General features: G+C 37.7%; 1 protein-coding gene across 17 annotated transcripts in view; it reads right to left on the bottom strand.

Annotated features, from left to right (window-relative positions):
• Positions 1 to 16828, bottom strand: part of LOC114656134 (poly(rC)-binding protein 3) — a 366542-nt gene that overhangs the window by 24676 nt on the left and 325038 nt on the right. For 10 of the 17 annotated variants that reach the window (XM_051931201.1, XM_051931199.1, XM_051931195.1 and 7 more), the window contains one exon: positions 15596 to 15674. The exons of 1 other annotated variant lie outside the window; for it this stretch is intronic. In XM_051931201.1, coding sequence (XP_051787161.1) covers positions 15596 to 15674 — 79 coding nt within the window. The remainder of the gene's footprint in view (positions 1 to 15595; positions 15675 to 16828) is intronic. 6 more of the 17 variants (XM_051931200.1, XM_051931194.1, XM_051931197.1 and 3 more) reach the window with 1 other exon arrangement.

Below are 16828 nucleotides of genomic sequence, written 5' to 3'. Positions count from 1 at the left end.
AAGGGGTATGTTCTCAAGTGAGCGATAACCCTGATGTCATAAATACCAGAAAAAGAACATAAAAGCTTTGACAAACAAAGGGAAACTATTGTAAATTGCCCCAATATCTCATTCAGATCCTTTTTAGAGGTTGTCAAGATTTCTGCTTCAACTACATGACTCAGTAGTTTGCTCCACAGTCTCAGAACTCTTTTCATAAAAAACTGCTTCCTGGCATAAGACTTAAATATACTTTTCCTCAATGTCCATTGAGGTCCTCATTGATGCTTTTGAGAATTTTGAAGGTCTGGATTAGGGCCCTATTTAGCATTCTCTAGAGGTTTATTTCCTTAAGCCTACCAGAGCAGGACATGCCCTTTAGTCCTAGGATGCACTTGTTTATTATCCTCTGCACAACTCGAAATAATGCTATGTCATTTTATAATTTGGTGCCCAGAACTACACAAAGTATACAAGATGTAGTCTTACTAGTGCATTATACTGTCTGAGCATAATGTCTCCTTGCTTTACAGTATATTCAACAGTTAAATCTGCTTGTGTATTATTCTGCCTGTAGTACAGGAAAAGAAATGGAACATGTGCACAAAGTGATAGTCTGTGAGTAGAAATCTGGTGTAAACTAAATAAATATAATTTCACTTGACTAATTAACAGAATGAATTACATAATCAGTTTTGATAAATCTACATAGACTATACATGATGATAAGTTTAACTATTGAAAAAAAATCACTGGAAAATCTAAAAAGAAATTACTATATATTGCTATTTGTGAACATGATAATAATCCATCCATCCATTTTCCAACCCGCTGAATCCGAACACAGGGTCACGGGGGTCTGCTGGAGCCAATCCCAGCCAACACAGGGCACAAGGCAGGAATCAATCCCGGGCAGGGTGCCAACCCACCGCAGGACACACACAAACACACCCACACACCAAGCACACACTAGGGCCAATTTAGAATCGCCAATCCACCTAACCTGCATGTCTTTGGACTGTGGGAGGAAACCGGAGCGCCCGGAGGAAACCCACGCAGACACGGGGAGAACATGCAAACTCCACGCAGGGAGGACCCGGGAAGCGAACCCAGGTCCCCAAATCTTCCAACTGCGAGGCAGCAACGCTACCCACTGTGCCACCGTGCCGCCCACATGATAATAATTTAAGTTAAAATGTTACTTGTATTCTCTATGTACTGTGACAGTTCATAAGAATTACAGCTTCATAAAGCTGTATGTTAAACTATATAGATCTGCTCTGCAAAAGAATTAGATAATACAACTCTCAATTCTGGAAACAAAGTAGCAGAACTGAAACCTGACTGGCAGGGCTCTTAAGACTGGAGCTTTGAAAAATATATAATCATAAGATCACCTCTTTTCATTTTTTTTAAATGGAGACTATGATGTTGTTTTATAAGGTAGTTGTGTAGTCATTCATACACACACTAACCAGTTCTGCCTTGTAGCTACAGTGCTCCATACTTGGCTCCTGCCAACTTCATTGGCAGATAAACCAACTTAAATGGATTAAGCAGAATAATTTGGCTAAACCCAGAAAGAGGAATCATGATAAAGTGGAGAAAAAAAAGACAGATCAGGTCAAACAAAACAGGTGTATTTAAAAATATTAACCAGAATCAAATATCCCTAAAACAGCCCTTTTATTCAAACTCTCAACGACCAGAAAAATCAAGACATTAGACTATTGTACAACAGCAAGAGTCTGTTGAAGCACAACAAATATGTACTCAGTTTTTATTTTATCTGCCCACTCATCATGCAACTGCTGCACTAGATGGGGGCATTGTTAAGACTATGATGCATGTAGAGGGAGAAGCCTGGGGGGTGAAACTTCAAGCAGTACCTAAAATATTTGTTTTGTTAAATGTTCACAAAAAAAAAACTGAATTGAAAAATACACTGAACAACTTTGCAAAACTCTTTTAAACCATCCTTATTTTAGGGATGCTTGTCATGAGTCTGAGCTTTGTAATCTTAACATGGGATTTTTCCTTCACTATTAAGTTTTTCCTTTTTGGTATGCCATTTTGATTAGTTTATTTGCATTTCAGTGGACATCTTGGTTGAGGTTTGATCAGCCATTTTCGATCAGGTGACCCTGCCCTGGGCGGCACGGTGGCGCAGTGGTAGCGCTGCTGCCTCACGGTTAGGAGACCCGGGTTCGCTTCCCGGGTCCACCCTGCGTGGAGTTTGCATGTTCTCCCCGTGTCTGCGTGGGTTTCCTCCGGGCGCTCCGGTTTCCTCCCACAGTCCAAAGACATGCAGGTTAGGTGGATTGGCGATTCTAAATTGGCCCTAGTGTGTGCTTGGTGTGTTTGTGTGTGTCCTGTGGTGGGTTGGCACCCTGCCCGGGATTGGTTCCTGCCTTGTGCCCTGTGTTGGCTGGGATTGGCTCCAGCAGACCCCCGTGACCCTGTGTTCGGATTCAGCGGGTTGGAAAATGGATGGATGGATGGATGACCCTGCCCTTGTGACACATGTGAACATGTGCGGTACACCATGAAAATGTTTGGGAACCCCAAGATATTTGAGGTCTCAGATAACATCTAACAAGGTACCAGACTTTCATTAGCCTGTTAGGGCTAAGGCTTATTCACAGTCTTCATTAGGAAAACCCAGGTGATGCAAAGTGCAAAGATGTATAAATTCCCTGACTCCTCAAACCTTGTCCCAACAATCAGCAGCCATGGGCACCTCTGAGCAGCTGCCTTGCACTCTGAAAAATAAAATAAGTGATGCTCACAAAGCAAGAGAGAGAATGCTACAGGAAAATAGCAAAGTGTTTTCAGGTAGCTGTTCCTTCAGTTTGAAATGTTATTAAGAAATGGCAGTTAACAGGAACAGTTGAGGTAATATTGAGGTCTGGAAGACCAAGAAAACTTTCTGAAAGAAGTGCTCGTTTGATTGCTAGAAAGGAAACTAAAAACCACTGCAAAAGATCTTCAGGAAATTTAATAGACTCTGGAGTGGTGGTGCATTGTTCTACTGTGCAGCGACACACGATCAAATATGGCCTTCATGACAAGAGTCAGCAGAAGGAAACCTTTCCTGCATCCTAGCCACAAAATTCAGCACCTGAAGTTTGAAAATGAACTTCTAAACAAGCCTGATGCATTTTGGATACAAGTCCTATAGACTGATGAAGTCAAAATTGAACTTTTTGGCCATAATGTACAAAGGTAAGTTTGGAGAAAAGGGTGCTGAATTCCAAAAGAAAGAAACACCTCTCCAACTATTAAACATGGGGATGGATCGATCATGCTTTGGGCTTGTGTTGCACCCAGTGGCACAAGGAACATGTCATTGGTAGAAAGAAGAATGGACTCAAATTCCAGAAAATTCTGGAAGCAAAGATCACACTATCTGTAAAAAAAAGTTGAAATTAAAAAGAGAATGGGTGCTCAACAAGATAATGATCTGAAACACATCTAAAAATCTACAATGGAATACTTCAAGAGGAGCAAACTGACAGTTTCGCTATGGCCCTCAGAGGCCACCAACCTAAACATCACCTAGCTCTGAAAACTGCAATGCATGCAAGACGGTCTAAAAATCTTGCAGAATTAGAAGTCTTTTGCAAAAGCCGAATGGGCAAAAATACCCCAATTAAGAATTGAACAACACTTAGCTGGATTTAAGAGTTTACAAGCTGTGATATTTGCCAAAGGGGGTGTTACTAAGTATAAATATTGTGTACACTCATTTCAATGCACACATCCAGATGTATAAAAGCTAAACTTGATGTTAAGCTACATACATTTTCACGACCTCCTCAGGTCGTGCTTTCCTGCTCAGTTTTGTAAATGGACGGCACCCAATGTCAAAGCAGTGCTACTGTGTCTGTGCAGTCTCCCTTTCTTTTCATATTCTTATCCATGATGCAGGCTTTATTAAATACACTGAAATTAATTGCATATCGTTTACAAATTTACAGCACTTGACTGTAATCAATCTGTAACAATATAATGGTGCATGGGAAGGCCAAACTATTCCAACTACCATGGATGTTTTAGTGTTGTTAGAAGACATCGCAAATGGAAGAATTAGAAGACAGCATGTATTTACAGATCATACTGCCTTCTTGTCCCATAATGATGACTGGCTTCTAAGTAGATTTAGATTTCCAATCCTCTTGGAGCTGTGTACTGTTAGAATACTAGAATATATACTTAATATCATTTTTGTGATGAAATGCATTAAAGTATGTCCAAGTCAAAGTCAAGTCAAAGTGAACTTTATTGTCATCTCAACCATATACAAGTATACAGATAGACAAAATTGCGAAGCTCAGGGTCCACAGTGTAACAACATTATGCGCAAATAATAAATTAAAAATAGAATTAAAATCCATCCATCCATCCATTTTCCAACCCACTGAATCCGAACACAGGGTCACGGGGGTCTGCTGGAGCCAATCCCAGCCAACACAGGGCACAAGGCAGGAAACAATCCTGGGCAGGGTGCCAACCCACCGCAGGACACACACAAACACACCCACACACCAAGCACACACTAGGGCCAATTTAGAATCGCCAATCCACCTAACCTGCACGTCTTTGGACTGTGGGAGGAAACCGGAGCCCCCGGAGGAAACCCACGCAGACACGGGGAGAACATGCAAACTCCACGCAGGGAGGACCCAGGAATCGAACCCAGGTCCCCAGATCTCCCAACTGCGAGGCAGCAGCGCTACCCACTGCGCCACCATGCCGCCCTTAGAATTAAAATTTTAATTTAAAATTAATACACAAACAAGACAAGACATTGTGCAAAGACAAGACAAAGAAGTAGCAGCAATATTGATGTGTAAGATATGTAATATAATAAATAAATAATTAATAATAGATATAGATAATACAGAAATTATCAGTGCATGATAATAGTTGTTTAAGACATGTGTAAACAATGACAGGTCAGAATGTTTCACAGCAGAAGGATATCAAGAGTGTCAAATCCTTAAAGGTCAGTATGAGATTTTCAGTTCTTTTCTACCTACACACTAGTCTTTGCAGGAAAGTGGCTTGCATGTATAAAAGTTCTGTTTTTAGAGGTGGTTGAGGCAGTGTGGAAGGTCCCAGGGGGCAGTCTGGTGTTAAGAAGTCTAACAGCTTGGGGGTAAAAACCCTCCTGCAACCTGGCAGATCTGGCTTTGATGCTGCAGTATCTTCTCTTGGATGGCAGAAGTGTGAAAAGTCCATGTGAGGGGTGTAAGGGGTCCTGCACAATGCTGCAGGCCTTGCGGACACTGCATTTGTAAAATATGTCCTGTAGTGAAGGGAGAGGCACCCCAATAATGTTCGCTGCTGTCTTCACTATCCTTTGCAGGCGCTTGCGGTCGGATATGTTGCAGTTGCCGTACCAGACAGTGATGCAGCTGGTCAGAACACTCTCAATGGTGCCTCTGTAGAACATGGTGAGGATGGAAGGGGGAAGACTTGCTCACTTCAGTCGCCTCAGGAAGTGTAGCCTCTGCTGGGCTTTCTTGATTAGTGATGAGGTGTTATGTGTTCACGTAAGTTCCTCAGTTATGTGCACACCGAGGAACTTGGTACTCCTAACAGTCTCCACATCTAAACCATTGATGCTGAGTGGGATGTGGGCAGGATGTGATTTTCTGAAGTCCACGATTATCTCTTTTGTCTTGTACAGTAATCCCTCGCTACTTCGCGGTTCACTTTTTGCGGATTCACGACTTCGCGGGTTTTTAAATACAAGTGATTGCCCGCCAATCGCGGAAGTTATGTTCCAGACCCATCAGCAACAGGAGAAAATCCGCGATATAGAAAGACCAAAGAAATAAACATTTTTATAGTTTAAGCCTTAAAATACCCATCCCACATGCTTTAAACACATGTAAACTTAAAAAACACACTTTGTTAACACATATGATATGTGGATGTCAGGCTAAGGATATGAATAACATCTCACTATTATAAAACATTTTAACTTCACGCAAGACAAGACAGTGAGACAGGAAAATAGGTGCTGTACAGGCTTTTAAATTATTGACACGCAGAGCGACACGCAGCACAAAGCCAGTACAAAGTCCACTTCTCCTTAGCGTTCATTCAGCTCCCCACCCCCTTGACAATGCGAAGTGGCAGGAGCGTACTGCGCCTCCGGGGAGGGGGGTTTGAGCAAACCTGCGTTCAGCCCTCACACACCCCCAATCCTCCTCCTCCTTCCGAACGCGCAGAGTGACAAGCAGGCATTTTGGCAGAAGCAGCACTAAGTCCATTTCTGCTCAGCGTGAGTTCAGCTGCCCCCCTTCACAAAGCGAGTGCAGACACATCGACGTCTGATCGCTGCGTGCAGTGTGCAGTGTTGGTCTGCGGTGTTTAAGAATGTAGAAAGTGTTTAAGAGCATAGGAAGTGTTTATAAGAGTGTGGGAAATGTTAACAAGAGAGTGAGAAAGGTTTATAAGAGTGTGGGAAGGGTTTATAAAGCCTTAAAATATGTATAAATAATAAAATAAATACAGGTCGCTACTTCGCGGATTTTCACCTATCGCGGGGGGCTCTGGAACGTAACCCCCGCGATAGGTGAGGGATGACTGTATATTACATTTTACAGATAAATTAACTTAATTTAAATAATGTACACTGTTAATAATTAAACATGTGGTGACACAGTGGCACGGTGGAAGCACTGCTGCCTCGCAGTAAGGGGGCTGTGTTCCGGGTGTACCCTGCCTGGAGTTTGTATATCTTCCTGGTGGGTTTCTTCTACATGCTTTGGTTTCTTTCCAAAAGCAGGCAGGTTAAGGGATTTGGTGATGCTAGTGTAATTTGATGCTACTAGTGTATGTGTGTGCTTGTATTAGCCCTGCGATGAGCTGGAGCCCCATCCTGTGATTGTTCCTGCCTCGCACACGATGCTTGCTGGGACTGGTGCAACCCTGGATGGAATAATTGCCCCCACCGTGCCCCCACATATGTTCAATACATGCTTTAATGAATTTCGTCATGAAAATGATATCGAGTATACATCTTAATATCCTAAAATGTGTTGAGAGAGCTGTAATACTGTATAAATGTAATGTATTCTGTATGGCAATCACTGCTTGTAAGCTCCTGACGGCATAGGAGAAACTTCATTTAAGAAGCACATAGCGATTAATGATTGGGTCGGGGAACACATAGAATATGAAGCATTTGACGTGCTACTTTAGTTACAATGTGGTTTGATAAACTAGTAAATTAAACAATGATTTTAAGATGAAATTTACAATGTTCTACTTTAATGACAAAATAAACTACGAGATTAAGTGGAAATTTCTAAATTAAAGTCAACATTTCGACTTTAATCTTGACATAGACCTTTTTTTCCCTTCACTGTGTGACTATTCTTTTTTTCTCTGTAGCCCGAATACGCTTCTGTATGACACTCAGATGGTGGGAGGCAGCTCACCTTTTCATGTTTACTTTGATATCTGACCACTTCTTTTTTATTTCAGGCACTGTGCAACTTTTTGAACTTACTTTGCATGGATGGGCCAGGAAATCAGCATCTCCAAGATGCTGACCCTGCAGACTGTCTTCCAGCACACAGATCTTCCAGTGTACATTGGGACTGGCAGCATGGCATTGGGTAACACACAATCTTCCCCTAACTCAGAGGTATACTCTGATGCCTTTCTGACCAAGGAGATCGTGAACCACATCTGAATCTCCACATGGCAAACTAAGTCATGGTCTGTCCTAGCTTCTGTATAGATGCAAGTCCTGGACTTCATACCGTAATCAAATCTGTATCCTCGAAGTGTTCCACATTCACTGCTTTCAGAATATCCTGGGCATCACTTGGGAGGACAGGATCCCACCCACTGAAATTCACTAATGCTGCTACAAAATCAGCATTGAGGACATGCTACTTAGTTGTGTCTTCCAATAAACCAGGCATTATATCTGCCATGAATCAGTCTCGCCTTCTGCAGATGGTCCTGTACAGTGAACTCGCCGAAGGACCCTGACCTCAGGGTGGCTTGAAGAAATGCTGACAGGACCACTTGAATTGTTCTCTCAAGGCCTGCTATATTTCACATGGGCATCTCCAGACACTTGCTGGGAACTGTGCACTTTGGAGAAGGACTGTCATCGAAAGAGTCTGTCCCTTTGAACAAGAATGGACCAATCAACGTTAGGAAACCAGAGTGGCATTTCTATTGATGTCAGCTTGCTCTGCTCAGGGGGCAATTCCCCTGCCCATCTTGCCACCAGGTCTGCCTTTCCCAAATTGGGTTGCTCTCCAACCAGCACACAAACCGAGAGGGGGAGTGACAGAGATGGACAAATGGATGGACAGCATCATCGTCGGCTTGATAGACAACTACGACTAAGTTTATCACAGTACCGGAGAGTGGCGGCATGTTTATATATTGAAGTAAAACTTCACTATACTCTATACACCTACAATATTACTGAAAAATGTTACATTGGTTTTATGAGATACTTGTCTAACCAAAGCTAAATCAAAATTAAATTCTATAAAAAGAAAGCATCTAATTTTGTTTACATTGGAGATCTCAAAAAAAAAAGATGTAAATGACAATCAATCAAGCTGGGTGCAGACCAAGACATCTGGAGCATTGTGCTCAGATCTGTCAAAATACTGAATCTGAGATGTCATGTAAAACAGGTTTGATCAATTTCTTTCTCATAGCAGACCCATTCATTTTAATGTTAACTGTGATAAGTGTTCCTTTAAATTGTCAGGCAATCCCAGAGACTATTTCTGAGCATCCTTCAGTCAATATATTGAGAACATTTACAGGAAAAAGCATTTGTAGTCTTTATAGAACTTTTAGTTAAAATGTACTGATGAAAGATAGACTTTCAGTTAGACATCAAGAGTCTTGGTTAAGTTCTGCCATTGTCTGGCTGGTTGTGTTCATGTTTTCTTATATGATTAAGATTAAACAAACCACATTTTTCATCTTTATATAGAGCTGAGCCCTTCAAACTCCTCTCTAATGATTTGATAATCGTTTGTACTCATTCTGATGCCTGTTATTAAAAGTCACAGATTAACAATAATTAATCTTAGAGTATACATTTCTCAAATCCCATAATTTAACAAAAACACTGAAATAACTTATGTTTTAACACATTGCACTATTCTATATGTGTATTAATAAAATAAGAAATCAAAATCTGAAATTTTGGCTATACAGTGTCTTTGAGTTGGGAGAGTGAATCTATGGCATTTTAGCATTTAAAGAGAAATGAGAGGATCTGAATTACCAGTTTACTCAGCAACACAGAGTTCTCAAAAGTCTTAAACACAGTATGTTTTTTATTATGTCTTTGGTGCATGGTATGGATTTAGAATGTAAAGTAAACATAAGCAAGCTATTTTTTATTGCTTCTCCAGGGTTTATGTGTGCCGAGTGTGTTCTGTGGTATATTCAGTCTAGCATCTTTTGCTGATACCATTGACTGCTGCATGTGCACAAAATGTCTACTTGATTTATTTAGTGACTTATGTTTTATTATCAGTAGAATTAATCAGTTTTGATTTATTTTATTATGAATTTGAGGTTGCTGTTATTTTTTATTGTGTCTTTTGTGATGTAATTTATGTGGGATTTGTGGTTTTATTCTTTCAACTATAGCCATGTGTAGTTACTCTGTCATTGATAAGCAAGTGATTGACGATGATGTTGTGTGTCACGTTTTCATGTCAGTTCTATTTAAGATGCTGGGCTTTTGCATTTCAAAGACAAACACTTCCTCAGAGTCTTTTCTTTGCTCCTTTGGTTACGACCATTGTCTGCATTTGTCGTTAATCTTTCATGTAAGAACGCATATGTGGTGACATCTGCTGGTTTTAGGTTTACTTTCTTATTTTTTAATTCCAAACAAACTACAAACTGTTCACGTAAAATTGCAGCTGAAGAAAAAAGTTCATACATTCGAGAACAACTTTAACAGCTTTCAAAGAGAATAGAAAATTAGACTGCCTGATTGTTACCGTCATTTGCAAGATTGTTCTGATTTTGCACACTACATAATAAAAATAGACAAATATGCAAAAGTACACCAAAGATGTTACAAACCTTACCAATAAGTTAGTCTGCCATTCCTTTTATATTTAAGAACAATAAGGTAAACTTAGATCAATCATAAAAAAATGTTTGTGAAGTTTGTAACAGCATGTATTAGTAATATCCCTGGCAATTAAAACACAAACCAGTATCTAAATCATTATAACAAGTCCACAGATAATACTATTTTTCTTTGCCTGTATTATGAATTAGTTTTTGAGCCATTAATTTTGTTTTTGCATAATATTGGTTTATTTGGATTCACTGTTATTTTATGGCTTATTTCATGACATCATCATGGCATGGCTGTAGCCACATTGTTCCCAAGTGATGACATCATTGCCAGGCATATGTGTTTGCTATGTCTTTACCATATCATTACAATGTGTGCCTTTTATAAGAGGGGAAACAAGTTCTTGTGAGGGTCCATGCTTTGGATTTATAAAAATTAGAAAAAAATATTAGTACTAGAATTCTTAAGTATTTAGGAAAATTATTTTTAGGTAAAGAGCTATTTTGCTTTGTAATTTTTTATTATGCATTTTGTCTTGCATATTTAGCATATATTTAACTGTTAGGTAAAACTAAAGGTTATATGTCTTTAACTGCCCAAAAATATTGGCCTTGGAGAAGTTAACAAGATATTCTAGATACTTTGCATTTGTGTGTTTTCATTTTTCTCATGTATAGCTTTTTTTTTTCAACATATTATTTTTGTATGGACAATAGTGTGGTTGATATGTAATAATAATTAGGAAGTCCTACATTTTCATACTTTTTATTACTAATAAATACACAGTTCGGAACAAAAGTTTAAGTGTGGCAGAGGGGGGAGAATCCCCAACCCCTTGCCCCAGTAACAACAAATGAGATCCATTTTAATTAGCTTTAGAGGATTTTAGCATGGGGTTTAATACTTATTAACACCAGTACTAGAAATTCAAACATTATGAGGTCATTGCCACATGAATTAGTTAAATTAAAGTAATTTTGAATCTTTCGATTTACACACACTCATATAAACTGCTTTCATAAGAACACACATTTTAAATCAGGTTTTTTTGAAAATCATTTTGTCAGGTTACTGAGATTGAATCAGGGTATGGATATCAATGAACAAGTGAAATTAATTTTAAGTTTAAATATCTCAGACTCAAGATGCTTTCATTTTTCAGATTTTTCACAATTTTAAGGCTACACTGTTGATATTATTAAGCAATTCATGATTATTATTTCAGAATTCCTTTGAAAATCTTTGTTCTGTTGTTTTCAAGCTAACTCACATAACTAATCAGACTTTGCTATTGCTTATGTCTGTACTTTAATGCGCAATTAGTCATAACTGGAAATATCACATTTGCTCCAGTACCATTCATATATGTGTGTTTAGTTGTGATTCTAATAAACATTACTTTGGTTGAATAAAAAAATGAAAGATTCAAATCTGTTGTTTGTCAATTTGTTTTCAGGAATTTACTATGCCATTTCAGTAGCACTGCTAATTGACTTTCTCTATGATTATGTGCTTCCATTAACACATTGCATTTTGAATGATGGGAGAGAATTTCTTTGCACTTCAGAACCCTAATGTACGTCTGGCTAATTTGAAAAATTTAGAACGTGACGTTGGCTACTAGTATAAATGTTGGGTACTGTCTTATTCCCATTCCGGTCATGATAAGCACCAACTCCCAGCGACCCTCAACTTAATATGTTGGTTGGAATTTGGACTGATGGATGCAAACTGTAGACAGGTTCATTATAAAACCATGAATAATGGCAAAGGTTCTGTTCTTTTATTGCAGATGTATGGTATTGTATTAAAAAGTGAATAACCTCGCATTCACTAAACTCACTCAACTGACAGTTGATTGGTCACAACATTGCACTCTTGAAACATGCACAAATAGTGTAATTTTATTTCTAATTTGGTAATGGTATAAAAGAGGCAACAATGAAAATCGTTGTTTGCCTTTAAAGCATAGCTGGATTATTCTGCTCTGTTAAGTTAAACTACACACAAATTTAAAGTAATATGCAACCCTGAGTTTAAATTCAGGTTCCAGAATGGCTTCTTGATGTGTATCTGAAAGTGTGACAGCTTTTCTTTTTCTGTCTTTCTCTCTACTTGCTGTTTCTGACTTTTTTTTTGTGCTTTCTCATGTACCACAGACTGAGAACCCCTGTTTTAGGCCATCATTACTGGAACAAAACATGAATATGATAGACCAAACAAAGAACTATTTATTCCTTACCTTCTAGTAAAACGTACAGTGTATAAAACCTGCACTGCTTAAGATGTTTTCCTTTACAAGTCGGAAGACTCTACCATTCCTTGGACTGCATTACACTCTGTACTTTATTTATTGATATTAGCATTATTATAACTCAGCTAAAGGTTGTAATTGTTTGTGTTTCCTTTGTGCATTGTGTAAATAAATTGTTGTACATGTGTTATTTCATGTAAACTTTTACAAAAATTATTATTAAAAGACAGTATAAACCAGGTATACAGTAAAAGTATACTTACAGACTGGTGGTACAAATTTAGATTTTTTTTTTAGAAATTTTGTTTTGCTGAAATTGCACAGTTTAATAAGGGAATAAGGGAGAACAAAACTATTTAAATAGCAAAATAGTAAACATAAAGAGACTATTTGACCTTCAGAATACTTTTGTTTAAGTACCCGGTGTAGCATACAAACAGGTGCCAGTTGGCTACAGAAAATTATGTTTCAAAACTGGGGTGGGTCAGAAAAGGGTTGTCATGGAGATCAATAATGGCTTAGGCACTTTACATAATGTATATAATGGATTTGGTCAAAAAAATTTGTTGACTGAGCTAGTAAAATTTACAGATAACACAAAGTAAGGTTGCTTATCATCAGCAAAATCTTTACAGATGGATATTGCTAAAAATTTATATTTAAGCTGATAAGTAATGAAGTTATAAATGAAACTTAATGGAATGTTTTATTCACAGAAATAGAAATGATTGCCTATCATTAAACAAGAAAGGAATTTAGGAGTGAAAAAAAAGATTTGAGTCCATAATAAACTGTATCAAATGATGTAAAATGATTGGTTATAAAGAATGCAGTGTGGAATTAAAGTTAATGCAGTTTATGCCTGAGCTATACATCACAGTTCTGAACCTACATCTGAAAGGCTATGTGAGGAACTGGTGTTTAGACTGTGCTAGATGAATTCCAAAAAGAAGTTACAAGATTAATTCCATGACTACAGAGTATGATCGATGAGGAACAAATGAAACGGACAAATCTCTTCCATCACAGCGAACAGAGATTTAAAGTTAATATTTAAAATTATATAAGGAATTACACACAAATGCAAGAAAACCACTATGCATTTGTAGATCTGAAGAATGCAGTTGATAGGATGTCGCAAGAAGTGGTGAGGTAGTGAGTGAGAAAATTAGGTACAGATTAATGATTTGTGTCTGCAGTGATGTTAATGTATGAAGAAGTACAAATGATGATTGGGGCAGTGGGAGTGACAGTTCTGAGGTGAAGGTAAGGCCTTACCAGGGATCTATTCTGAGTCCATTACTTTTTATGATAGTGACTGAGGTGCTAACCAGAGAAAATGCATGAAGAATGGTCATGGAAGCTCTAGTATGCTTGTGATCTCATATTGGTGGCAAAACATGAAGTAGAATTAAGAAGAAAATAATGAAATGGAATGGTAGTTTGGAAACAAAAGACCTAAAGTTAAATGCTGGAAGGACCAAGTTGATGGTTGGAGGCAAAGGAGCGGAGGCACTGAAGGATTGGGTGCATAGCATTGTGGCATGAGTAGTACAGGTGCTGGGAATAAAATCAGTCAACTGGGTGCATAGTGATGTCAAGCATATTCTGTAGGTATGTGTGACTTTTTTATAGAATGTTTGCAGGATTGATGCAGGATGCTGATTTATTAAGCATATAATACTGGCAATTAACTTATTTAGAAGAAAGTAAGCAAGTTCTGCTTCTTAGATGTCATGTTGAGTGCAGACAGAGGTGCAGGGAAAGTAGTTATAGTGAAGGAGGGAGGTGCATACATTCCAACTTCTAAAGAAGCCACTCGGCCAATGAAGGGAAAAGTTTATGAAACCTGTGAGAGGACTAGTATGATCTATGATAGTGAATTGTGGCTGATGGGAGTGGAACATGAAGCAGAGCTAGAAAGAGGAGAGATGAGAATGATAAGATGCTATGTGAAATATAATGAAATGAGTCCTGGTATAGAGGCAACAGATTGTGCAGGAAATGCCTAGAAAAATGTGGAGGATGACTGGATGAAAAAGTGTAATATGAATGTGGTGGAAGAAATGAGGCCAAGAGTGAGGCCGAAGAAGATGTGGTTGGAGATGGTGATGGGTTACATAAAAAGAATTAGTGTCAGCCCAAAGAATGTTCAGTAGAGTTGACAAGAAAGGATGGTAGGGAGGCTGGCTTACCTGTGTCAACCCAAAAAAAGACAGTTTAGCTGGTGATAATGACAATAATGACTGAAACAATTGCACAAAAACCTACATTATTATAATGAGGTAAAAACAGGCAAGATTACTAAAAATAATTTATTTAAAAAGACAGAACATAAAAACTGGATCAAATTAGATTTTGCTGAAAGGTTTGAAGATAGCTCACCACTTGGCTAAAATTTATACAACAGTGTAGTTGAGATAGAATTCTTAATCTATGCTGAATTAACAGCCTATTTACAAGAACACATTTTTGTAATGTTGCATTTTCACAATTCATATATTTAATCAAGTGTAGCCATATCTACGCATAAAACATTTCTATAATGTATTTATAAAATGTTTTTAAGCAGTGAAATAAATGTGCACTTAACAGCATTATATATTTTGAAGTGCCCAAATTTAGACCTAAAGCATTATCATTGCTAACAGTTACAACACAGTGTATTGCCATTTTACATTTTCAGGTCTTATAAAAATCCAAGGACAGAAATGGTTGTAAAAGTTATCTGCCCTTTATACATACAGTGAGTCACTTATCTATGAATTCATTGGACCAGAGCTGTGAAGAACGTTTAGGACTTTAGTATCTGCCTAGTGATTAAGAGCTGCATTACACTAGTAACACTCCTGATTGCACACAGACGTAAAAATAAACAAAACATTAAATGGAACAACTAAAGAGTTTGACTATAAGTTAACTTCTGTGCAGATTTATATAATTACATTTCCAAACAGCAATATTAACAGTCTTCCACTGGAAACAGTTAAAAAAAATAGCAGGGCACAGTTTTAATCAGGCAATGCTCTCCTTTATAATGCCTTATGGACATAAAAAACGGAACTAAGTAGAATAGCAGGGAAGCAAGTTTTAACATATAGAACAAGAAACAAACATAAATGGATACAGCTTGAATCCTAAAGGCCAGCCACCAGGGTACATAGTAAAAAATTAACAAACAACAAGATAAGAAAGAGAAAGAAACTCTACAGGTACAAAGAGAAGGAAATTTCATAAAGGGCTTTTTGGGTACGTACCAGGGAAAGCAGGGGTGGTCTGTCCAAGGGGAGTAAAGGGGGTTTGCTGCATAGCCAACTGGTGGAGCTTGGTCAACTGCTGAGGGGGTAGGAGGGACATCAGAACTAAGAGGTTATTGTTATATAGCACAGGTCACACCAAAAATCAAGAACACGACTTGATTAAAACAAAACCAACAAGGTGGCCATGAGATATCATGGCAAAATAATTAAATAATAAAAAAAAAGTATGGTAGGACTTGGCCTGTCATCGTGTATAATTGTTTTTTTTATTTTTCATTGACATATTTCAGGTCTCCATTATCAGGGTTTTACACTGTGTCTAAGAGTAATTCACTTACTATCTCACCTAATTATTGAAATACCACTGATACTCATACAGTAAATTACATGCACGAGAACATTGACAGTGATATTTCTGTTTACATGAATTATTTGAATGTGACACTGTTATACATCATGTGTAGAAACAAATTGAACATTCACATAAACACATACATAAAATATATCTGAGCAAGGTAGGTGTTGATTTAAAAAGAGTAGTGCTGTACATATTTCAAGATATCACAGTGAGAAAAATAAAACACACTATAAAAACCCAAGATATTAAAAAACAGAAACAGGGCTGCAAAAAGTGTGAAAGATGCTTGTCTTGTTCAGTAAAAGCCATATATCTTTTTTCTGACAAAGGAACTACTTTCAATACTCCAGATAAATGAAATGTAGTGTACCTCCCTGAATTTGTTGCAACACATACTTCATAACTCAATCACAAATCAGTGAAATGCAAATCTTTCTGCTAGAAGTGTAACAAAAAATGCTTTGAAAGCACTTTGTAAAAATTATTTAAGGCATTACATAAAATAAAGATTGGTTTATTTAAATCAGTGTCAGCATTAAACACTTAAACATTAATTCTGTTGACACTTTGCAGTATAAAAAACAGGGACTAAATTAAATGTCCGATTGCAAAAGAGGTAAAAATTTCCAACGTGTAAATATTTCTCACTGTAAAGTCAATCAGAACTATGGAATCTTGAATAAGTGCAAACTTTAAAGGCAATCCAAATTAAAATAAAGCTCCAATGAGCTATGCAGTTAAAACAATTTTTCACTTTGAACTATCTACTGCTGATATTACTAACAGGTTTATTCAGAGGGAGAAACATATGCATTATGACAAATTGTTAATTGTCTTTTTAACAAAATCGGAGTAAAATGTGGATGTGGTTT

The sequence above is a fragment of the Erpetoichthys calabaricus genome, chromosome 8 (assembly GCF_900747795.2).
Source record: "Erpetoichthys calabaricus chromosome 8, fErpCal1.3, whole genome shotgun sequence".
Taxonomy (NCBI): Eukaryota; Metazoa; Chordata; class Cladistia; order Polypteriformes; family Polypteridae; genus Erpetoichthys; species Erpetoichthys calabaricus.
Note: the sequence above shows the minus strand (reverse complement) of the source record. Positions and strands in the feature narration are given on the sequence as shown.